This window comes from Eubalaena glacialis, chromosome 5 (genome assembly GCF_028564815.1).
Source record: "Eubalaena glacialis isolate mEubGla1 chromosome 5, mEubGla1.1.hap2.+ XY, whole genome shotgun sequence".
Lineage (NCBI taxonomy): Eukaryota > Metazoa > Chordata > Mammalia > Artiodactyla > Balaenidae > Eubalaena > Eubalaena glacialis.
Genome location: NC_083720.1, coordinates 150,390,750 through 150,417,437, shown reverse-complemented (window position 1 = coordinate 150,417,437; position 26,688 = coordinate 150,390,750). Strand labels below are relative to the sequence as shown.

Below are 26,688 nucleotides of genomic sequence, written 5' to 3'. Positions count from 1 at the left end.
CAATTAAAACAACAACAACAACAAAGAAGAAATAAACAAAAAAGCATTTCAAATAAATTTGTGTTTTTTCAGGACATATATCATGTGCTTTTTGCTGATTGAACCAAATGATTATTGCCTTATCAGACTCCTCATAAGAGGTAATTTAATGTTTTAATTTTGTTTATTTTATAATTGAAATTTAAGTAAATAAACTTAATCTTTCACTTGTTTAAATCACAGACCCTTTCTTTTTATTTTAAGGCAAAATTTAAAGTTTTTCTCCCATTTAACCAGTTCACATTTGTATTGGTTAGGAAGCATTAATTTTTCACACGGATTCTGACATTTAAATAATTAAACTATTCAAGTTTTGAAGGTATAGGACTTTTCTATCTTACAATGGATGCAATGTAATTTTTATTGGTTACTAGGCAGCTTCAAACAATGAACACATTCTCACATTTAGACTTACACAAAAATAGAAAGATTTCACTGTATTACACGTGCAGTAGGATGCTTGAGGATACTTGTTAGAATGGCAATCCAAGTAAAAGCAGTAAGTTTATTTTAAATGAAGTTTCAAGCATTTATTAGCTGTATAATTTTGCATGAGCTATTTAATATTCAAGATTCATTTTCCTTACATATGAACTTCTGTCTACTTCTCAGGGTTTTTTGATAGTTATAATAAGCTAAAGAAATAAAAATATGAAGAGATATGTGGTACATGGTAAGAGATTGATATATATTAGTTCTCCTTTTAAGTCTTTGCAACAAACACAAAACAAATGCAGAAAATAAATCACATCTATAATAACCTAATGTTGTGACTGTATTAATTTTACTATTTACGTAAATTTTATTTATTATATGATCTACCATATAGATCATATAATTTATAATATTATATATTATTATGTATTATATATTAATAAATGTGTATATTAACATTTTGTATTAACACTATATATATATAATTTATATAATGTCCTTTATACTAAGATTTTTTAAGGAGAAACTTTAAACACTTTTTTATTAGAAATTATAATGGGATAATAATATTCGATCAATGCCTTTGATAGGAGAGATATTTGCATAATAAAGCAGAAGGATTACCACATAGAAAACCAAGAAACGTGGTGATACTTCTAGAGGTGAACTATAAGCCTGTGTGTTCTAAGTCATCTTATCAAAGCACTGCTGCTTCATTACCCTGAGAAAATAAATTGATGAAGACCAAACAGGACCAAAAAATGATGTAGAGTCCTTTCCTTTTATGGATTCATGGGAATTACATCATGAAAATTACCATTTAATTCCCATGATTCAGAACCACTAGGAAGAGATTTGAAGGCAAGATTAAGAGACATGTATTTTACAGAATCAGAAACGAGTTCTACTGTAAGGTTTGAAGGTTTGGTTGGGGGGATATTTAAACTCTCAGGGATGGAGTTAATCCTTTCATTGTATGCCTGTGCTTTTCATGGGATTTTAGAAGGTTTTTTTGTTTGTTTGTTTTTTAGAAAATAGCAACTATCTTTCCTGTGGCAGGGGCAGATTTACTAGGAGCTGCAGTCTAAAATCCAAGAAGACAAGATATTTGTCCTGTTTTGTCCACTACAGTATCTCCATGGCCAGGTCTGTGATTGGTACATAGTTGATACTCAGCACAAAAGTTTGAATAAGTGACTGTATGAGCCATCATTATATCTGGCTTAAGAATGTCCCACTGTTATGCTTGCCAGCTAGATAGGACCAGCTGGTTTTACATCTGCCTGAACAATGTATGTGTTTGCTCTGCAATTTGATTTTAACAACTTGTGCCTCCTGGCCCTCATTGCCTGCATCAGCTTTGCAGATAGGTTTGCTCCTGGAGTCTTTCCTGAAGATCTGGTAAATAGATCTCTGATAAACCCTTGGCTATTTAGTTTTTCCATACCAGATACCCTAGTTGTAGTCCTAGAGTAGATTTGTCAATGAAAAAATGTTGCCTGCCATATCAGTAAACAAAGGTTGTTGCAGCTATTAAGCCATCTCATTACAGCTGCCCTGATGGTGAGCCCTGAGGGAACTCAGGATAGAAATAGGGTCCCCACCATCCATCAGTCAGCCAGTGTGGCCACCACCCCCGCCATGGTGCTCCCTGAGGAGACTCAGGATGAGAAAACACAGGATACTGACCCCAGATAGCTGAGGTGCGTATCAAAGGAATGATTTCCGTGAGCCCAGATTCTCGCATTTTCCCATACCTAGAAAAGCACTAAATTCCTTAACTTGAGATGTCTGGTTTTCTTTAATTAATAGAAATCTTTTGATGTTCCTACCACCTTGTCTTTGTTTCAAAAACTCCTATATATCCTGGCTCCTCCCTGACCTCTTCCGAGCAGTCCCTCAGAGCTACTGAGATGTTGTGTCCCAGGCTTTCGTCCTCAGAATGTCTGACGAAAAAAACATACTCTCAAATTTAAGTTGTGTATTTTTCTTTTCAGTCGACAGACTTTGCATTGATCAAGGCTCTTTGTTACAGACAATAGAATCTGCACTAATTTAGTTTAGGTTAGAGATATTTGTGAAAGAATATAGAAAATTGTTCACAGGGCTGAAGAGAAGGGATGTATACTAAACTGTTAGAAAAACTTCTAGAACTCACCACAGAACTGGAATATCAAAGGTTTACTGCCTTTACTATAGTCGGGACTAAGCACATAAGGAAGCTATCACCCTAGTTGCTGGGTTCAGAACTACAATGTCTTTGCCATTACATGTGAAAGGAAAACGTCTTTCCCCCAAACTGTGCTTATTTCTCCAACAAGAATTTCATAAAAGGTCATGTTTGCATGAATCTGATTGGAGAAACCTAAAACACATCCAGAAGGCTAACTGCAAGGGAATCCGGGAAATGTACCTTTTCATTTACTAGACGCTGTAAAAAAATCTATGAAAAGAAAGCAAGCTAATTGGTGTTTGAAATGGTTGTTGAGTGAACCAATTTACAGTACCTACTGCAAATCCTTTGCAACTTTTGAGAAAAAAGGATATACATGAACACTTCCAAAAGGAGAATACTGACAGTTATTTTGCAGAAATAGATGCATATGTAAGAAATTTCTGAATCCACATATACCAAAATGTTAATGATGGTCATTTATAGATAGATACATTGCCAATAAAATTTACTCTCTTGTTAGTATATAATATTCTTCTGAGGGTTATGTAAGATAATACATGGAAAGCACTTAGCAGAAGACTTGGCAGTAAAGAAGTAATGTTAACTATTCATATTTATATATATAACTATATATATTCATAACAATATATAGTTACCTGCACAGTAACATTCCAACACTGATCTATATATATATATAGTTATATATGTATAACTATATATATTCAAATATATGTGTATGTATACATATATATTCACATATATATATACACATATATACATATATACTTTATATATACATATATATATATATATATACACACACATATAAATCAAGATAAAGCAACTGAAGCACATTACATAGAGACATAGGGCCTGGTACTTATTAATTACACAGAAACTGTGAATTACTGTAATTATTCTTTTTAAGTTTCTGAATTTGTTTGACTTTTAAAATAACCACACATTAACACTGTGGAGAGAAAGAATATGGTATATGTATTTCTCTATGCATCTATCTACATTGACTTGCACTCCAGAGGATAATCAAGAAAAACAAAACAAACAAAAAAACGACTGTTGAATAATGATGCTCGCGGTGGTGTTGGCGTTTATGAAGGTTTATTGAGGAGGCCCTTTGTGCTGCTACTACTCTAAGTGCTCTGAGAGACAATTCCCTATGGTCTGTTGCATTTCTGTGTGTCTTGAGAGAAGAGATACGGACTGTATTTTATTCCAGACTTTTCTTCTCAGGGATTTTCTATAGTGAATATCTTCAGAAAATAGAAAGAGCACCTCCCTCTGGAGCCAGGGGTAAGTATGTTTCCTTGTCAAGTGTGACAGTCAAACGTCAGGCGTGCTTCCTGCCCATTATAAAATATTTGGTTTTCCTAAGCGGGGCAGGCAGAGGGAGTGGTCCTCTCCTACAATACAAACCGCTGCACATGCATGCATCCTGAGGGCCTTTTCCCATCGCCCTGGGGGTTCAGCACAGGTACTGGCACACTGGCAACTGCTATGGCTATGAGGAAGAAACTTTGCCTCTGACACAGGGGCCTCCTGTCTTCTGCCAGAATCCAGAAAACTGTGAGGCTCCCATGTTGGTTTGTGAAGAGGGTAAAATCTCAGACTTTTTGATAAGTTCTCTGTATTTAATAACTTGTTTAATCATCAAAAACAAACCTATCAAGAAGGAACCATCATTACCCACTTTTTACACATGGGGACATTAGTCCACCAAGGTCAGGTCAGTTTCCATTGTCACACAGATAATTAGTGGTAGACTCAGGACTGAAAGTTACTCTGGTTCTGAAGCCTGAGTGTTAAACCACCAAGCAAAACTGATTTTATGATCATCATGCAGTTCTCAGGTTTTTGTTCTGTTTGTTGAAAGGAAAAAAAAATGGAATAATAATTTCAGAAGAACTTGCAGCTTATCAACTGGAAAACTGCTGAGCTTGTACCCAGTATTTCTCAATGCTATACCTATTAATCAATATCAGCCTTCTGTCTAGCCTGGACAATCTCATCACACTAGCATTATTCCTGCCATCCAATTTGCTACTGATACTTTCCTAGTTTTAAATTCCTCTATGAATCCATTCCACTCTGTACTAATTTCTCCTTTGCTTCTCATCAACCTCACATTAATATGTAAATGTGTATTTCACTAATGCCACAAGAACTGGAATAATCTCCCCTATTCTTCACCTCTCTGATTCCTCCCTGGTCTTCTAGACAAGATCTTGTCTCCCTATAAAAAGAAAAGGTGAACCTTTTCCAAAAGTCCATTCCCAGACCCCCTTCCTACCCCTCGCCTTACCCCCATGCTTGCACAGCATTCCGGCCTTTCTCTCTTAAAGAATCTATCATGCCTTTTTGTCAACTGTATTTACCAGTCCTAGGTCCCATCTCCCAAACTCACAGCCAGTATAACCTGCCTCATAACTTTGTCCTTAATTTCTCTGGCATCTAACTTTGCTTCTAATATTGAAATTAATAAATGTTGGTTGAACTAGGCTTTATTATAGAATGCAGTTGAACTGATATATTCTTTTCTGAATTATTTGGACAGGCTAACATTACCACAAAATTTCTGACATAAAGCAGCACTTTCTAAATGAAACAGTAGCTAACTTATAAGTCAGTGGGTTAAATTATCTTTTTAAAATTTCTCATCCAGCATGCCACCACAAAGATCCTGCATGCCGCCACAAGGACCCCGCGTGCCGCAACTAAGACCCAGCACAACCAATACAAATAAATAAATAAATAAATAGATAGATAGATAAATAAATAAATAAATATTTTTTAAAAATAAAAATAACATTTCTCATAAATTTCTTCAAATTTAATATAAGCCATTAAGACATCAAATTAGTACTCTCAGAGCATAATACTTTACTTTCCAAAGAATAATCTTCTGTTTATGTTTACATCCAAAGCAGTGTCCACTGCACTGTACTGTTTTTTTTTTCCATGAAGCTGAATGCCTCATGCTAGGGACCTGATAAGAATGTCAGCCTAAGAATAAATATCACAGGATTCCTAGAGATTATTTTGTATCAGTAGGTCAGATATCTCAAGTATGGAAAATTTGTGGATTATAATTTAGAATTATGTAAAATAATGAGGCCAAGTCAATGTGTGTTGACCTCTAATCTTACCATTTTATGAAATTGAACATTATTTTTTTCATAAATATGTGTCTACCACTGATAGATTAAAAAATGATTATAGACATTTCAAAACATGTTGAAATAAGAACTCACGTAAACCAAGAGGTTTTCACTCCACTCAAAAGGTTTCTATACCTTATTTAATCCTTACAACAGCACTTTGTCGTATATTATACTTACATTACAGGTAAGAAAAGGAGATTAAGAGTCCTTAAGTGGGGGGATAAATAATTGAGCTTAAGTATGCTGAGGCTAAACCCCATGATATATCTTGAAAAGTGTGATATAACTCAGTGCTTCTCAGAATGTGGTTCTTGTAACTCTAGTTCTTTGAATGGTAATAGCTGTTTCCTGAAAGGTGGTCAATGGGGGAACAGAAATCCTTGGTCAAATACAATTGTAAATGCTTAGTAAAGCAAAGGTAAGCATCACTAAAGGATTATGTAAAAATTTCACAATATCACAGTGCATATTTGACCAGAGTTGTTCCATATTTTCCAATGTCCAGTGGATAAGGAATTCATGCACCAACTTAAGAAACAATTATATTAACTTTAGTAGAGTGATATGCATTATTTTCCAGTAAAAACATTTACATCTTTTTATCTAAGTAATTATTACCCACATAATGAGTTAAAACTATGAAATGCTGCTTAAAAATATTTAAAAGGAAAATTATTTGGTCTTTGACATAATAGGTAAAACTCCAAATTAACTAATCCATCATAGTTAGACAAAGAAATGTATGTCTAATTTGCCTCATAGAAGTCACTGAGTACAGTATCACTTACAGAGTTATAAATCCTTCTTATATAAAATGTATATCCTTCATAATTCAAAACCACCAAACAATTTACGAAATACTTAAATATTACTACATTAAATGTTAGGTTAAGACCTTGGGGAAAAAAAAGAAATATATATTTTAAAAATCCAAGTAAATATGGTTTATTACGTAAAATCAAATTTCATGTTTAAAGTGCCAGGGGAGGCAAAGCCAAAAGGAAAAACTGATAGACCATATAGTTTTTCATTAGAGGATAAGACAGTGTCTTCTGCAAAAAAAAAAGAAAAATATGCTACGTTCATATGACCATTTCAAGAACCCCTCTTTCACAAAGGCTAACCATTGCAAATAAGTGAAGTTACTGTTTCCAGCTAAATAAATGAACCCATCAAACACAGTTTGGTTAATATTACTTGAGGTTTCTTGAGACATGACGTTCAATTATTTCAGGAGACTGTGTGGGAATTTTTTTTAAAAACATACTTAGGAAACCACTGAGCTCTGTTAAAAGTCTAAAATATCTTTATTTATTGGTAATTGAAAGGAAGATCCGTGTTGGGATGTTACTGTGCAGGTAAAAAATAATAAGAAAAAACTATGTAAAGAAAAGCCTGAACGATATTCATTTGATACTCCATGCAGAGTGAAATCATTATTTATTAGTGAAAAATTAAATCCAGTTATTCTGGGTTGTTTTCCCAACAACCTATTACACCTCCATTTCTTTTAGATAGCACTGCCTCCTGGTGGGCAAAGTGAGCTGCAAAATTAATCATCCTGAAACCAAAATAAATGACCCATTGAATGGGATGATTTATGAATATCTTTTAGAAAGCAAGAGAATGTATGCAAAATGGAGGGGGAAAGATGATGTGTTTGGCATAATATAAACTGAGCCTTTCTTGGCATAAATGAGAAACACAATCAGATATTTCTGAAACCTCTTCTGATTGATGAAAATAGCATCATTAGGTAGAGGTGGATGTCTGTCTTCCTGCTGCTGGGGCAGGACGACATGCATCAAGAGCATCTAAAATCGGACCAAGCTGTTAAATGAATCTTTTTAAGAATGGAGGATGAATATTACCTTAATTCACAGAGAAAAGTTATCACTGACATTGAAATCTTTACCACTAAAAAGTTATGTAGGAAACCATTTGGGGGCATTATTTAGATTATTTGCAGTGAATATATTTCCATTAATTAATTTTTCTTTTATGGAGTTATACATTAGAACTTAAATTGTTATATGTTTCAAAGTTTGTCAAAGTAACAATTATTATCTTATGTATACAATGGCTTCCAGAATTTGCATCTATGTGTTATCATTTTTGTTTCCAAACCTCATTCATTTAAAACAAAAACTCACATCACTCACATAAAGAGATATGATCACTCTGTTTAATAGTGAAAGATCAGAAATAGAACAATTTTCAGCTAATGAAATCAGAGAAGACTGCCAATGTGTTTATAATAATTGAAAATTACATTTTTAATTGATTTATCACTGAACAATCAATTTATATTGTTAAGTGTAAAATGAAATGGATTGAAATATTTGAGGTTCTCATATAAGCAATTAAAGAGTTGTTAGTCAATCATACACTATTAAGTTGTGCATATAGGACATTGATACTTTGCTGCTAGGTACTCAATAAGTACTTATGAGAATACATTTTGCCCCCATTTAATTTCAAAAGTCCATTTTAAGTAAACAGAGTGCAAAGAGAATTGTTCTGCTATAATGCAATTGCTATGGCGTAAAATGTATACAAAACAAATATTGTTCCTTCACATTCTTTTACAGCATTTATTTTTTAAGATTATTATCACAAGTCTGCCATAAGTACACTTGTCTGGGGTCTATCCAGCATTGCTCTTTGCCAAAAACAAAAAAATAAACAAGCCTATGGATGATTCAGTTGACATATTCTAGAGGTGAGTTTTCTTGTCTTTTGGTGCTTGGACTTTCTAAGGATTATAACTATTGACTATGATAGAAAGAACACCACAGTTTTCATAAATCCTACAAATGATTATTTCTCTCAGCAATAGCTTTCTAAACTGAATACCGAAGAACCTAACATTCATAATGTATAACGTTGTAATCCATTAAAAATATACTGACTCTGATATTGAGCTCCATGAGCTATTTGTATATTTGGGAGATTAATCCTTTGTCGGTTGTTTCATTTGCAAATATTTTCTCCCATTTTGAGGGTTGTCTTTTTTGTCTTGTTTATGGTTTCCTTTCCAGTTAAAAAATGGGCGGAAGACCTAAATAGACATTTCACCAAGGAAGACATACAGATGGCCAAGAGGCACATGAAAAGATGCTCAACATCACTAATCATTAGAGAAATGCAAATCAAAACTACAATGAGGTATCACCTCACACCGGTCAGAATGGCCACTTATCAAAACATCTAGAAACAATAAATGCTGGAAAGGGTGTGGTGAAAAGGGAACCCTCTTGCACTGTTGGTGGGAATGTAAATTGACACAACCAGTATGGAAAACAGTATGGAGTTTCCTTAAAAAACTAAAAATAGAACTACCATATGACCCAGCAATCCCACTACTGGGCATATACCCTGAGAAAACCATAATTCAAAAAGAGTCATGTACCACAATGTTCACTGCAGCTCTATTTACAATAGCCAGGACATGGAAGCAACCTAAGTGTCCATCAACAGATGAATGGATAAAGAAGATGTGGCACATATATACAATGGAATATTACCCAGCCATAAAAAGAAATGAAATTGAGTTATTTGTAGTGAGGTGGATGGACCTAGAGTCTGTCATACAGAGCAAAGTAAGTCAGAAAGAGAAAAACAAATACCGTATGCTAACATATATATATATGGAATCTAAAAAAAAAAAAAATTGTACTGATGAACCTAGTTGCAGGGCAGGAATAAAGAGGTAGACATAGAGAATGGACTTGAGGACATGGGGTGGGAGGGCGAAGCTGGGGTGAAGTGAGAGTAGCATCGACATACATACACTACGGAATTTAAAACAGTTGGCTGGTGGGAAGCAGCCGCATAGCACAGGGAGACGGGCTTGTTACTTTGCGATGACCTGGAGGGGTGGGAGGGAGGCTCAAGAGGGAGGGGATATGTACATGTGTATGCATATGGCTGATTTGCTTTGTTGTGCAACAGAAATTAACACAGTATGGTGAAGCAATTATTAATAAAGATCTATTTAAAAAATATAGAGTGACTCTGTATTTCAGTTAATGGTAAGAGTCTCCATTTCAGGTATTACTAATTTTGCTGGCTATATTTTGTTTCCTAAACAGAAAGAAATGAAATAATTAGACAAAACAGTCTCATAAAGGGCTCATATACATGAATGACTGTCTTTCAGTTTTACATGATATTTTCATTTGTTAATGTAATATATCCAATGGCCTTTATGAATAAGAATTTGAAGGTCAATTTCTATCCACTCACTGTTCCTGACTAGCTACCTGAGCTTGAAAAAGTGAGCTGACCTCAGGAACTCTGTGAAATTATTCTAATGAAGGAGCTCTGAATATTCAGGCAGCCCAAATGAGGAGTTTAGCATTCCAATCTCATAGCAATGCCCCTTCAGCCTGAGATATAATTCCTGTATATATCAGATTATTTTTAGTGTTCTCAGTTACCAATTTTGTGATGTAGGAAATAAAGGAGAATCTGAACCCATGAGTGTTTAAAAATAAATAGAAGGTAGCTTGTATGTGCATTTATGTGTATAAAGACTGCAGGCTTCATAGTTCTTTAATAGCATTTACTGTCCCAAACACACTCTTTTAATTCAATCAAGCATGGTCTTGACATAATGTTTTCTGTTATTGCTCAATGTATGTAAGAAGTTATGTACCTTAGGAAGAGCAATTGTGCAGCTTACTTTTTTCATATACACAAATGTGTATGACATAATATTTGCCATTTAGAACCTATTGAGTCATAGACTTTTGCATCATAAGTGCTTGTAATAATAGCATTGTCCAATGTCCTTATAGAAGTATAAGCCTTAGAGTTTCAGACACGTAAAGGACTTTTGATATCACAAGGTATGTTTCGCTAATATTTACCATAAAAGAGAAACTGCTTCCGGAGGGGTTAAGTCACTTGTAAAAGATCATAAGTATTTAGTGAACAAGCTTGCATAATTCTTACATATGTCCCTTAGAATATTACTATGTTGCATTTACCATTATCTATTTTTTTCTTAAAGCTACAAAGCACTGAGCAGATTTTATATAAATTAGCAGGAAAATATTTGTGACCATGATGTTAAAGAAAAATAATGCATAAGTAATAAAATTCATATGTATTAAATCCATGAAAATGTAAAAAACATTGCTAATAACAGTATGTTGAATTTACCTAACATAAGTTGGTGATTGGGTAAATAAACTATGATCCCTTTTAAAATAGAATGAGAATGATAATATTGATCTGAATTATTTACTTTGGATGTGATTTCTCAAAATGCGGGCATATTTGGATTCTAAATCTTAACTAATAATGCGTGTTTGACTATTAAAATGAGATAATATATGTAAAAAGCACAGTGTCTGACATCAATTAGATATTTAACAAAACAGAGAAGATAATAATATAACATATAAACGATTATTAGGGAACGGACTTTAGTCCTCAGTCTCCCCCAAATGTAGAGTCTTAACAAAAATATAACTAGTAATGAAAGGGGAACATACTTTATTTTTAACCCTTCTGAATGGGAAGAGCCAAGAATATCCACTTGAGAAGAGAGGAGGGGGGAAACTGTGTGTTAAAAGCAATCGGATCTCTTTGGTGAATGGACATTCTTTTATTGACAGAAGAGGGTGAAGCCAATACTGAGGAGCATGCCACAGCATAACCACGTGCAAACTTTCCACAGTGATTTCATCCTTCTGATTGTAGTAAAACTTCACACTATTTTGGGGTAGTAAAAACTTGACAGAACTTTTAAGCTATTTGTCAAGCATGGCTTATTTAAATTTTCCTCCAAAACTGTTACTGTTTTATCACTAAGAACTCTAGAGAGATGCTCTAAAATAGACACAAATAAACCAGTCACAAATTAAAATACTTACCTGAGAAATATTGGCAGATGATAATTGATTTGTTGTGATCCTTACAGTAGAAATTATTTCTTGATAATATTTATACAATTCTCAGTGGGTTTTAAACACATAATGTGCTCTGTTTAATTTAGCTGTAATGTCACCGGAGAACAGTGTGAAAGATGGTTTCCTGAACAGTTGATCTTTCTTTCAAACTTGTGTAACTGTCTTTATTTCTCTGCTATAATCTTTAATGTAACTTTAAGGAAGGACATCTTAATTGTAAACCTCAAAATTGTGTACTAAATAGAGGTTAGTCTTTGTCTCATTTAACAACAGGCAATATAAAGATGAAAATTAGTTGAGAATCCATACTAACTATTGAACCGAAATTCATCTTGTCACTTGAATTCCATATAGATATAATTTTAGAATATGTAAAATATGGATTTGTATGACATTCCAAAATAATATTAGAATAAGAGCATGTGAGTGTCAAATAATCAATTAGAGATAGAATTGCAAGTTTCCAAACATTTCAATGTATGTCTCTATGTACACAGAAAAATGAGAGATTGGTTCTCACTGTAGTGCTTTGTGAATTAATGTAATTTCAGGTCACTGATATCATGAGGTTGGGATTGTTGCTTCAAGCAGAAACAGGAGCGGAATGCAAGAAATTAGAAGATGAAAGACTCTGTGTATACATTCTTGACAATGTAATAAACAGGTTCTGGCAAATAAGGTTACCAATTAGTCAGGAAGTCAGAGAATTACTAGCTGAGCATTGTTTGCTAAGATCAAATGAGGCCATAGCTCACACTTCAACTATTAGTGACCAAGAAATGTATTTACTATTCAGAATTTTTGTTATTTAATAATGAGTAAGCTATTGCTTCTATGACAATTTTTTTCTTCTTAATATAGATTTAAAAATATTTAAATGACCATTCATAAGTTCCAGTAAGATAATATTGTAAGATGATTCCCATAAGTATTCAAGAAAAAATTTAGAGTTCCTCTAAGCAGAGCTAGGCAACAAGTCCTGATATAACCATATATCTACTTAAAATTCAGTAGTCTAGCAGACATTATGTCAAGGTTCTGAACCATGTGTCAGCCAATAACAATGAAAGAAGTGGCAAGCATCATCTTGAAAATTTTATTACGTTATAAAAAGAAAACATGTTCCCAGTCAATGGTTGGAAAAAAAACTAATTTCTACTATTTCAGATGATATAATTTATGTACTGCAAGGCAATAAAGCATCAAAAAGAAAGCTATACTAAACTTATTTCAACTATAACAGAATTATAAATATGATTTAAGATTATTCTGAAACACTGGGCCCCTCTGTAAGAAGGAAGATGTGCACTCAGTATGCTTAAAATGCAAATATCATTTAAATGAACATCACACTTCACCTCTTAGAATAGAAATTCCCTTTTGCAACACAAAAGTACAAAACTTTGAGTTAATATGAGTATTTTGAGGAAAAATAAATGCAATAATTTCATATATAAAATAACAAGACATACTTCAGTTTGATGAAAAAGAACATAGTTTGGGAATCCCTCAAAGGGCAGTTTTACACAATTCATTTGAATAAAATATACCAAGCAATATTTTAAAAAGTATGTCTTTTCATATTCTTCAGTAATATAGATGCTTACAGATGACCAAACAAGGAAAAAATTGTGTCAGTCAGTTGTGCGAAAATGTGCAGAGAAGATTATATTTGGACTTAAGTAAGCAAAACTACTGTCATCAATCTAGCCACCCTCAAAAGTGTAACAATCCTTTCATCATTTCAGGAATACCTGTAATCTTTGTAGCTTTCTCCACAGTTATATTTTAAAATTTATTTGTGTATAACTCCAAAAAACTCTAAAAAAATTTTCCTGTGCCAATAGCATGGAATCAAACAGGACAATTGTCAACAGGCACAAGAAAAATGCTCAACATCGCTAATAATTAGAGAAATGCAAATCAAAGCTACAATGAGATACCACCAAACACGGGTCAGAACAGAAATCATTAAAAAGACTACAAACAACAAATGCTGGAGAGGGTGTGGAGAAAAGGGAATCCTGCTATACTGTTGGTGGGGATGTAAGTTGGTGCAGCCACTATGAAGAACAGTATGGAGGTTCCTCAAAAAACTAAAAATAGAGCTGCCATATTATCCGGCAATCCCATGGTTGGGCATATATCCGGACAAAGCTGTAATTCAAAACAATACATGCACTCCTATGTTAATAGCAGCACTATTACAATGGCCAAGACATGAAAACAACTTAAATGTCCATCGACAGATGAACGGATAAAGAACATGTGAGATATATATATATATATATATATATATATATATATATAATGGAATATATATATAATGGAATATTACTCAGCCATAAAAAGAATAATGCAATTTGCAGCAACATGGATGGACCTGGAGATTATCATACTAAGTGAAACAAGTCAGACAGAGAAAGACAAATACCATATGGTATCACTTATATGTGGAACCTAAAATATGACACAAATGAACCTATCTATGAAACAGAAACAGACTCACAGAGAACAGACTTGTGGTTGCCAAGGGGGAGAGGGGTGGGCAAAGGGATAAATCAGGAATTTGGGATTAGCAGATAGAAACTACTACATACAAAATAGATAAACAACAAGTTCCTAAAGTGTAGCACAGGGAAATATACTCAATATCCTGTGATACACTATATGGAAAAGAAAATGAAAAAGAATGTACATATATAAATATATATATGTATGTATATAAAACTGAATCACTTTGCTGTACAGCAGAAATTAACACAACATAGTCAATCAACTATACTTCAATAAAATAAATTTAAAAAAAAACAAAACAAACAAATCAAGACAATTGTGCTTTGCTCCATTGTCAGGCTTGGGACTACTACACCTTGGGGAAGGGATAGGTGGGCAAGGATGCCCAAAACATAGAATAAGAATGGAGAGACCAGAAGGATTAACCCTGGAAAAATCTGTGAAGTTCTATCATGATGAGCGGGAGCACACACTAATGGAAACATTTTGTTGAAGGATGACAATCTACTTAGGGTAATTTATTATCTCAGTGAGTGCGTTTCAAAACTTAAGATTGTCTTTATGGTGTAAAGAACCTTCCTATGTCTGACTAGGATTGACTATGCCATACAAAAAGCTATCACTAACTTTTAATGCATAAATAAATATTTTCTTGCTTTTTCAGAGAATATAAAGTGAGATAGCAGTGACTAAATAGTTCAGTGTCTACAAAACATATTTTGAAAAGGTTCATCTGCTAAATCATAGATGGGACAGAACACCAACTCTTTTTTTTTTTTTAATTTTCTTCCTTCTAGTTTATTTATTTATTTTTAAACATCTTTATTGGAGTATAATTGCTTTACAATCATGTATTAGTTTCTGCTTTATAACAAAGTGAATCAGCTATACATACACATATATCCACATATCTCCTCCCTCTTGAATCTCCCTCCCACCTTCCCTATCCCACACCTCTAGGTGGTCACAAAGCACTGAGCTGATCTCCCTGTACTATGCGGCTGCTTCCCACTAGCTATCTATTTTACACTTGGTAGTATATACAAGTCCATGTCACTCTCTCGCTTCTCTCCAGCTCACCCTTCCCCTTCCCTAAGTCCTCAAGTCCATGGACAATGGTTGGTGGAGGAATTCAATGAGAACAACTCAGGGAATAAACAGAAAATTGTGTCGAAGTTTCCAAAAGCACTATTGAAGAAAGGAAATCTTGATAGAGAATCTTCAATGGCCTTGGGGAATTCCCAAAGGGTTCACAATGGTTTTAAAATCATGTTGAAGATTTTGAAGTCCCACTGTTTTCTCATTTTTAACTATAATTTCAAAGTAGCATCGTCTTTTTTTTTTTCCTTCTCCTATACTTACACAAATGTATAAAACTATGATCATAAAATAGTCACTCCTTACCTTTGATTCTTGAACGTTCTTGACTTTTTTCCTGCTGGAAATAAAACAAAAATAGTTCAAAATTTGTAAGCATTTTATCAACAGGCTGATATAAAGTATCACTATAACTAAAGACTTGTCAAAATATTTTCTTGTACATATACCCAGGAGTTACCGTAACACAATTCTCAACTTAAAAAATACTTCTGTCAAATCTTTTATCAAAGCAGTAATCTTTCTAAGTGGACATAAATTTTTCTAAGAAACCAATGCATTGTAAGAATATGGATTTATAAATAAATGCCTAATAAATAATAAATAAATTATTATGCCCTAAAAAGGCCTTGGTTCATTCCATTTAATTCCAATGACACCTTCAGAATTTGCTTTCAATGTCTCTATGTTAATCATAAAATTTTGGTGAGGAAAAAGGTTTAAAGGCAAACAGTGGATAATTCACTAAAAATTAAAAAAAAAACAACACAAGAGATGTTTCAACAGTCTTTCCTTCGGTTCAGCTTAGAATTCGCCCCGTCTCACTTCTCTGAGGCTAAAGTTGACAACAATTCTATTATTTATTCAAAGCTGCTTCAGTCAGACCTGTCTTTCAATTTGACATACTCCTTATTAGTTACCAGGCAACCCCAGAAGAATTAGCTTGCTTTCAAGTTTTTAAGTAGAAATTGTGCACTCTATAACTTCTCGATTCATATTCAGGCACAGTTTACTCTGTCTAAAAGTTTCAGGGTCTCATACTAAAAATAATTTTGAACTATGTTTCTAACAAAATGTCTCACACATACACAGAGAACTGCAGAATTGTATGAATGTTAATAAATTTTGGTAAAATTTATCAACACATTAAAAAATATAAAGAACTTATTTTGCAGCAAGCACTCATCCCAGAGTCAGATTATGATAATAAAAATGCATATTGACAAATGTATATTTACTGAAACAGCCAACCCTATGTATAATTCTATTAGACTAAAACTTTGTACTCTGTCTCTCATTCTAACCCATCCAGGCTTTGTGATTAAATTATGTACTGTCCTGTGTTAATTAATTGATTTTTTTCAGTTCTGATGTATTTTTAATTTAGAGTATTTGTTGTTCATTTAAACTAAAATTTAAATATGAAATACAAATTTATGTATATTACATAAATAAATATAAATTACGTGCTTTAAAAGTACATTATTTTTTCATAATTTTAGGTCAAGCTGGTTTAAATTTTCCAAGTGGGTACTGAGGAAGAGAAAAATCTGTGTGTCTCTCTCTCCTCATCTTTTGCCATTTTCTCATTCATTCTTTCAACAAATTTGCATAGATCACTTCTATGTGCCAGACACTGCTCCAAGTGATAAGACTACGAAGGATGAAAAAACCAAAAATTATGTCCTTTTGGAACCTAATTATTACATAAATGGTAATAAATTATATTTAGAAAAATATATACCCTAAAATGAGTTATTTTGTAGTGAATAACTACAATTTTACACAGGTGTATAATGATAAATAATTTTTGAATAAAATTCTGAGTGAGATGAGATGATATAACTGGGGAAAACATGTTTTAGGAGAGAAAAACAACTGCAAACTTCCTGAGATACAGGAGGTCTTGGCATTGTCAAAAATACCAAGGAGACCTGTGTAACAGGGCAGGCTGAGTGAGGGGAGTTTTGTAGGAAGTTCAATCAAGGAGGCAACGGGGGCAGAGAGACTAGCACAGCGGTCCCTGGTTATTTCTTTGGTTTTTGCACTGAGAGAGCTGAAAAAGACATTGAGAGTTTCTTCTCAGAGGACTAACATTATCTGAGTTACATTTCAGTAGAATCATTCTGGCTATTGAGAATAGTTTGAACAAGGGAAGGACAAAATTAAAGGGACCAGTAGAGAAGGTATTGCAGGAATCCTGGTGGGAGGTGATAATGGCTCAGAAAGGTGTGGTGCCAGTAGAGTTGGAATATCAGTTAGAGCTGGAAAGGTTTGTTGATAGAATAAGTGTTGGGTGTGAGATACAGTGCATAAAAGGGTGATCTCAAGTGTCTAAGCCAGTAGAAGAATGGCATTACCTCTAAGATAAGGAAGATGGCCAAATAAGAAACACTTTTATCCCTTCTTGGCTTACGTTCTGGTACTGTCCTGCTTTGTTCATTTTTCTCTTGTCTGGCTACCCCTGTTCTATCTCCTGTACTGATCCCTTCTTGTCTCCTCAATTTCTAACTACTAGTTTCCTAGACACTGAGCCCTTATCTTTCTTCTATACACCTCATTCCTTTGGTGATCTTTTCTACTCTTCTGGCTTTAAGTGCCATATTTTCCTAAGGACTCTCAATTTATATCACTAGCTAATCCTCAATATTGTACTTCAGATTCAAAGATTCAGCTTTACTTATTTATTTTTTTAACATCTTTATTGGAGTATAATTGCTTTACAATGGTGTGCCAGCTTCTGCTTTATAACAAAGTGAATCAGCTATACGTATACATATATCCCCATATCTCCTCCCTCTTGCATCTCCCTCCCACCCTCCCTATCCCACCCCTCTAGGTGGTCACAAAGCACTGAGCTGATCTCCCTGTGCTATGCGGCTGCTTCCCACTAGCTATCTATTTTACATTTCATAGTATATATAAGTCCATGCAACTCTCTCACTTTGTCCCAGCTTACCCTTCCTCCTCCCAGTGGAATCTAAAAAGAAAAAAAAAAAATGTTTATGAAGAACCTAGGGGCAGGACAGGAATAAAGATGCAGACGTAGAGAATGGACTTGAGGACTCAGCTTTATTTTTGACATCTTTACTTGATTATCTAATAACAGCTTACCTATCATGTCTAAAACTAAACTTCTGATCTTCCCTGACTTCTTTGATCATTTTTCTCATCTTCTTCATCTCTCCATCTTCCTTGTTGTTTAGACACTTAAAATAATCCTTCTCTGTCTCTTAAGAGTAAAGAGCCTGACATTTTCATGGGTTTGACATTTGACTCTGATTTTACTTTGAATATCACTTTGAGGATGCAAAGTAGGATGATGGTCAAAATACCTGGAACTTATGGGAGATATTTTAACAAGTTGCATAAATTTAGAAATCACCAGCCTATGTATAAACCATCAGTACTGCATCTGGAGAACATATAATAGAGTTGAATGATCTAGAACTGAATATTGTAAACAATATAAGAAAAATATAAAGTCGAATTAGCCAACAAAAGAGAATGGAAGGATAGACAAATTATAGGAGAACAAACAGGAGAGCATGGAATCATGGAATACTAGGGAATATATTATGTAAGTGGAAAATTTTCAATAGTATAGAATTATTATGATTGCTCTAGTAAAATTAGATCTAAGGCAATGCCCTTCAGATGAACTGACATATATGGAATCACTGATTTAAAAGAAAGCACATTTTTGATGGTGTTTGGGCTTGGAAGTAAAACTGAAGTTATTCATTGAAGGAGAGGGTAATTGAGACATAAAGGAAGTGGTAAAAGTGGAATGAGAGAAACACAGCTGGGAAAGAAAGGTCTAGGATGGTGTGTAGCTGAAGAGTGAAGGGAGGTCCACAGAGGTATAGTGTTTGTTTTGCTCACTTGTCTTTTTGTTTTATTTTGTATAAATGTATATTATTTACATAAGTGAGAATTGAGAAAGTCTAAATGATAGGAGATACATAGTAGAAATGGAGAGGATTAAGATAAAAGGGAGAGATGATTAGACTAACTTTATAAGGTTATTGAAAAAGTAGATGTGATACAGAACATAATTGGGGACAAAATTTAGTTAGAAAGACAACCAGTTCCTCTAATGTAACCGGTGGGCATAGGAAGGCATGGTTATAAATGCAGGAGTTTTGTAGGTTTGATATGATAAATTAAACATGTTCAATCTGTGATGATTTATTTTCTTTATGCAATAGAAGGAAAGTCTGCTGAGTGGTGAAGTAGGATGGCTTGTCAGAAATTTGTGGAGATAGCGTAGATTTTAAATGCACTGGTTTTTGTGAGGTTAGTTGAGTAAAACAGCTTGGTGTTTTTGAAATCCTGAGTTTTGCCATCATAAATATATAGTGACTTATTTTAACTATAGTCAAATAGGCTTAGCACTCACCGATATTGTATTTTATTTTATTATTTTCTTAACACTCAATTCTCTATTTGTACAATTGTATGTAATTATAAATTACCAATGAAATATCCTTAAAATTTTACAAATGGTAAATATTTAAGAAGCCTGCATTTACAGAAGATAAATTAATGATTAATTTAATTTTATGGACTGGGAAGAGTAGGAACAGACTTGTAATGTAGGAAGGTAAAAGGGATAAACTACCTCGTTTATTCCTGAACTTGTATTAGAACCCTGTCAGTGTAAGTGTGTGTGTGTGTGTGTGTGTGTGTATACACATATATGTATAATTTAGGATTTTCAAAGTAATAACTGTTCCAATTTGTCTCTATCACTAAAATATCGCATTGTTCACTAAGCAATATGTATTATCCACAATTTTATTTTACAAACTATCACTTTATATTTTAAATGTTAATTTTTAAATGAGGAAATGTTAAGAAGAAAACTATAATTATTTAATTATGCGATAAGTCTTAAGAGGTCAGAAAAACTTTCTACCCTGTCTGCACGATAGTTTTGAGAACCATTTTTACGTTATGAAAACTTAGGTCTTGTCCATAATAGGAGAAGTGCCAATCTCTTGGTATATCTCAATTTTAATATTCTTCCAAAAGGTTTTCTGACAAAGTAGTCTTGTCTTAAAATAAGAAATATATATTTGGCTATGTATCAAAGCTAAATCAAAGCAAACGATTCATGTTTTACTTCATACCACACCATTTCTTGGAAGAATCCCAAAGTGCTATCTTTATTACATAAATAGACTACACGAAATCCAGCTCAATAGTAGAAATGGGCAAACAGATCCTTTCAGACAGTATGTTAAAGATTAGCAAAGACAATCTGGACAGAAGTACGGATTCAGAAGAAACACATGATTGTAAGATATGATTTCTTAAATATTAAACAAAATACAACATAATGAGTGGAACATAGCTAAGCCAGGGTAAAATTAAGTCAAGTTGGAAGCAATAATTTTTAAAATGAGATGTGGTGGTCCTAAAATATCTAAGCAAACTAAAATATAGCCAAATAACATCAATGCACAGCAACCTGTGCAGAATTTAAATGGGCAGAATGTTATCACTCTAGAAGATATTATTAAGAATGTTTCTTATCTAGTATTTGGATTTTGGTATGACATTTATTAACATCTGATGATGGCTATATAATAAAAATGTATGCCTTATGATCAAACACTAAAACTAAATATCTGGCTATGACAACTTCAAGCATAATTTATCTTGTTTCTTCCTTCTGGCTGTGAATCACATGCTCTCTGGGAAGAGAAGAAACCACCTGAATCCTGAGTGCATCATGTCCATCATAAGAGCATTGAGTTATAATCATCAGACTATCAGTGACTTGTCCTCCCATTCCGTGTTATAAAGCTTAAATCACTTTAAGGAAAAGGCCTGAAGCCTATACAGGTAATACCCATGGATACCTTTTTTTTTTTTTAATTGCATATGTATGATATTAGAATAATGAGACTCCTTATATGCCCTTTGGTCAATAATAGGAATCCCACAGGCTTCCCTTCACACAGAGGGTTGTAGAATGAAACAGGTGCAGCTAGAATTAAATTGGTTCCTTAGAAAAGTAAACAGATTGTCTCTCTGTCTCACTTAATCTTTCATTGGAATACACATGATCATAACCAGTCTATACTATCAATACATGAAGGAAGTAGGGGTCATCAAGGGTGGAAAATGCAAGAGTCTTCCCTCCTTTAATACAAGAGTAATGAAGAAAAGATTTCTGGGTCGCTATGGTTTTTCCTCAGCCCCATGTGACTCAGTTTGCATTTGGCCATTAATTAAAAGCTATGGTAAGCCCATGCTACCTAGATAATTAACATGATAATATTAGAAAGTTGTTGTCTTCTTAAGAAGACCCCTTTGTTTCAAACATAATGTTTCCTTTGGTTGAATTGGTGGCATTGGCTAAGAGAATATAGACTTCACCTCTTTAAAGTCAGGAGGGAAAAAAGGTATTTTTATTTATTTATTTTTCTTTGCCAATAGTTTGTAATGAAACACACTCAAACTGTGTTTAGGTTGGTCATGTGCTGCAAAAAGTAACTTCTGTCATGGGATGTAAGGCAAATCAAATTTATGGAAGAGTTTTCCAGGCATATTGAATAAAGCCCACAATGAATCAATTAACTTAAAATTTAAAAATTAACAAATGATACAACGAAGTCTGTAGTAACCAAAAGTGATGTGTCCTAAATGAAGTAATCTTCCTCCCGGTTCATATGATCCACACCTGTTCTTGAAGTAAATTGATGTCATCATTCACCAAAGGTGGCTTTACGTATATACACAGTAGTGCTATACAAGCTCAGGTAAACGTATGTAATTTTAAACTCATGACTAAAGGTCAATAGATCCTAACAGTGAAAACAGCCAATGGATGGAAAGGAAGCATATATAAATATAAATTTTGGTGGCAAACATACATAAAGATTATTAATTTTAGAAGGCCGCCTAGTTTAAATTCCTTCTCAGAACTCTTCCCTTCTATTCGATGTAAATAATAATTGTTTCCCAGACAAATACCAATAAACAAAATTTGTGAATTGCTAATTTTCAGTAGAGTACTCATGTTCAATATATATTTGTTTAACATTTCCATGTGCTAGGTGGTAAAAATATGAAATATTAAATGTTTTTATGATATTTATTAGAGCTATTCAGTAATATAGATTGTAAATTCATGGAAATTGGGAATAGAAGACTTTCAGTGGAGCTGGTCCACCACAGTCTTGTAACAAATCGCTTCTATGCCATTCTGATGCATGCATACCCATGAACACACTAGCTCTCTCCCCCAGGCCTTCAATGCACACACTCACGCACACACACATATGTACATACATTCCCTCAAACATATTTTGTTGGTGGCAATTTAATTATAAAATGTCTGGAAAATTAGAGATATCACAATCATAATGCAGTGTAACTAGACTCCTAAATCTTGGGTTTATCAATGTATTTTTAATAAAATGTAATGGTGAATTTTCAGTCTTACTACGTTTAATCACAACCTTCTTACCTTTTATTTAAGATCGTGCCCTTTGGAATTTAAGCCATGTTTCTGATTTACTTTTTTAAGTTTTTTAAAATTAATTTTTATTGGATATAGCTGCTTTACAATGTTGGATTAGTTTCTACTGTACAGCAAAGTGAATCAGCTATACGTATACATACATCCCCTCTTTTTTGGATTTCCTTCCCATTTAGGTCATCGCAGAGCATTGAGTAGAGTTCCCTGTGCTATACAGTAGGTTCTTATTAGTTATCTGTTTTATACATAGTATCAATAGTGTATATATGTCAATCCCAATCTCCCAATTCACCCCAACCCCCCTTTACCCCCTTGGTGTCCATACATTTTTTATCTATGTCTGTAACTGTACTTCTGCTTTGCAAATAAGATCATCTGTACCATTTTTCTAGATTCCACATGTTTCTGATTTAATATCACCCTTGCAACAAGCCCCAATCCCTATCCATTCTTTCTAAAACAACACCCCATTGCTATTTGATTTTCTTAACTTTTTGTTCATTTCTCACAGAAGTTACCACTTCCTGGGATAATATGTATTTATTTGCACATGATATGTTCCCGTTATTGGAGTATATGTCCCACACGTCTTAACTGGTACATCCACAGTGTCTAGAAGAGTATCTAACAAGAGAGTGGGTACCATTCTTAATACAGTGTCTGAACTCTGGAATTTAACAGCCTAGTGAAGAAGAAACAGGTAAAACACAACCTGTGAAATAAAACGTGACATTCAATAGTGGAATTGTGTATAAAATCTAGAGGGAAAGGTCAAGGGAGCAATGCATTCTGTCTTAACTGAGGCAGGTGAAGGGAAGCTTTGTGAGTGTGGAGAACTAGGGATATACAGAGAGAAAAAGAGGTTGTAAGAATAATTACAGAATTATTAATTAAGAATAATTGCTGTAGCTGATCTCTACAGCAAAGGGAAGGAGAAGATTCTGTGCAGAAAACATAGCATGAAAGAAGTTAAGGATCCATGAGGTTGCATGGTAAGACTGCAAAACTGCAGACAATGTTTGTGGTAGTGCAGAGTTGGTATGGTAAACATTAAATACAGTTGGGTAACTAGTAATTTTCAGCTTTTTATGACATGAAAGTAATTTTCTTAATTTTTTAAAGAAATGTCATCAGATATATTAATAGTCTAACAAACATATAACATATGTTAAATTTGATGTTAATAGTCTAACATATATGTTTAACATGTTAAAATTTGATAAAATATTTGCTATGATATATATATATATAATATATATATATATATATGTGATAGAGAGAGATCTAGCTCTATATAGACATTCAAAGTACAAGCTATAAAAGCTATAGACTGTCAATCTACAGCTGTTTCTCTTTTGGCTTAATTTGTTAGTGTGATGTCATTAATTCCGAAGTCAAAGAATAGATATATATAACTGAATCACTTTGCTGTACACCTGAAACTAACACAACACTGTAAATCAACTATACTCCAATATAAAATAAAAAGTTAAAAAAAATTGTAGTAGCTTCTTATTGTAGGTTCATATTATATTTGATATTTTTATGGGATTTTAAGGAAAAAAAGATAGAGAACTTGTTATTGGATTGATGGATAGCAATATAAAACTTAGAAAGACTGCCAATTAATAACTACCATTTATTACTGAGAATATACTTTGTCAATAAACTATATCCTGCAATGAAGAAACTATAAATACTTATAGCCAGGTATCCCAGATAACCCCATCCTAATATGAGATACTCTTGGCACAGCTAACCATGGGGCGTTTTGAGGAAGATAAGAACAACAGTGGTCAGTAGCATGGAGTCTAAGCATCAACACACCAGTTGCCTCCCAATAGGCAGAGAGACCATTTGCAAGTGTCAATGAAAAGAAGATTGAGGCTTGAGGAATGCAAGTAGAAGAAGGAGAATTAGTAGGAGGAGGAGAAGGAGATGGAGAGGAAGAGGAGGGATAGGAGGAGGAGGAGGAGAAGCGGGGAGATTAAAACACTCATATCAGTTTTACTAGGTGGCAAGCAATTTTTAAGTCGTTTACATATATTATCTCATCTGAGGCGACCAAAAGTCACAGTCTAGCTTCCCCTACTTGCATTTTCAAACTGTAAGTTCATGAAGTTCTCTAGGGGGTGATGACCATGACATGTACAGAAGTATTTTCAAGCAAATATGATTACATGAGACCTGAGCCCAAACCTGAGTTAAACTGCCCTTATAAAAAGATGAGCTGCCCAACTGGGGTCTTTCTAGAATAGGTAGAAGAATATTTGATAGGATTTTCATTCATGCTTAGCCAGGTAGGTGATAACAGCTATTGTAATATCAGCTTAATCTTCACCAAAAGGTAAGTGAGATCTATGGCATTATGTTTACAATTGTTTACTTTTTTCAACTTTATTGAGGAATAATTGACAACAATAATTGTATATATTTAAGGTATACAACCTGATGGTATTATAAATATTTTCAAAAACACACACAGTGTGGAATGATTACCAAAATCAAGATAATTCACACATTCATCATATTACATGGTCAATTCTTTTTAGGTGTGGTGAGAATGTTTAAGAGCTCTCAGTAACTTTCATGTACAGTCATCAGTTGGTATCTGCAGGGATTGGGTTCAGGACCTCCAAGGATACCAGAATCCATGGGTGCTCAAGTTCCTTATATAAAATGGCATAGTAGAATTGGCCCTCCATATCCATGGGCTCCACATCTGCAGATATGGAGAGACCACTGTATACAATATGGGGTTGTTATTATTAAATATAGTCAATGTACTGTACGTACGCTTAGACCCTCAGACTTATTCTTCTTGTAACTTCTTATGACTTCTTTTAAATTTGTACCCTTTGAACTGCATCACCCCATTTCCCTTCCCCTCAACACTTGCAACCACCCACCATTCTATTCTTTGTTCTATGAAGCTGACTTTTTAAAAATATTCCACATATTGGTGATACTATACAGCATGTGTCTTTCTCCATCTGGCTTATTTCACTTAGCATAATGATCTCCAGTTTCATTAGTGTTGTCCCAAATGGCAGTATTTCCATTTTTTAATGGCTGAATAATATTTCATTTTCAATATCTATTCATCTGTCCATTGACACTTAGGTTGCTTCCATGTGCTGGCTATTGTCTAATGCTAAAAGAACATAAGGGTGCAGATATCTCTTCCAGATAGTAATTTCTTTTCCTTCAGATATACACCCAGAAGTGGGAATTCTGGATCATACTGTAGGTTTATCTTAATTTTTTTGAAGAAAAACTCTACCATTTTCTATAATATCTGTAGCAATTTACATTCCCATCGATAGTGCAATAGGGTTCCCTTTTCCCCACATCTTCTTAAACACTTGTTATCTTTTGTCTTTTTGATAATAGCCATTATAACAGGTTGTGAGATGATATCTCATTGCACTTTTGATTTGCGTTTCCCTGATGATTAGTGATGTTGAGCACATTTTTATGTATTAGTTAGCCATTTGGATATATTCTTTGGAAAAATGTCTATTTAGCTATTTTTCCTATTTTTAATTGGATTATTTGCTTTTTTGTTATTGAGTTGTATAAGTTATTTATATTTTAAACTAACCGTTTATCAGATATATGATTTGCAGATATTTTCTCTCATTCTGTAGGTTGCCTTTTTAATTTATTGATTGTTTCCTTTGCTCTGCTGAAGGTTTTTTGTTTGATGTAGTCCGACTTGTTTATTTTTGCTTTTGTTGCTTATGATTTGGAGTCATTTCCAAAAAATAAATAATTTTTTCCTATGTTTTCTTCCAGTAGTTTTACTGTTTCAGATCTTACAAGTAG

The 26,688-nt window shown here is 33.7% G+C and overlaps 1 protein-coding gene across 3 annotated transcripts in view; it reads right to left on the bottom strand.

Annotated features, from left to right (window-relative positions):
• Positions 1–26,688, bottom strand: part of FSTL5 (follistatin like 5) — a 707,698-nt gene that overhangs the window by 619,301 nt on the left and 61,709 nt on the right. For 2 of the 3 annotated variants that reach the window (XM_061191764.1, XM_061191766.1), the window contains exon 2: positions 15,672–15,702. In XM_061191764.1, coding sequence (XP_061047747.1) covers positions 15,672–15,702 — 31 coding nt within the window. Of the gene's footprint in view, positions 1–15,671; positions 15,706–26,688 lie in introns of all 3 variants that reach the window. The other variant, XM_061191763.1, reaches the window with a different exon arrangement.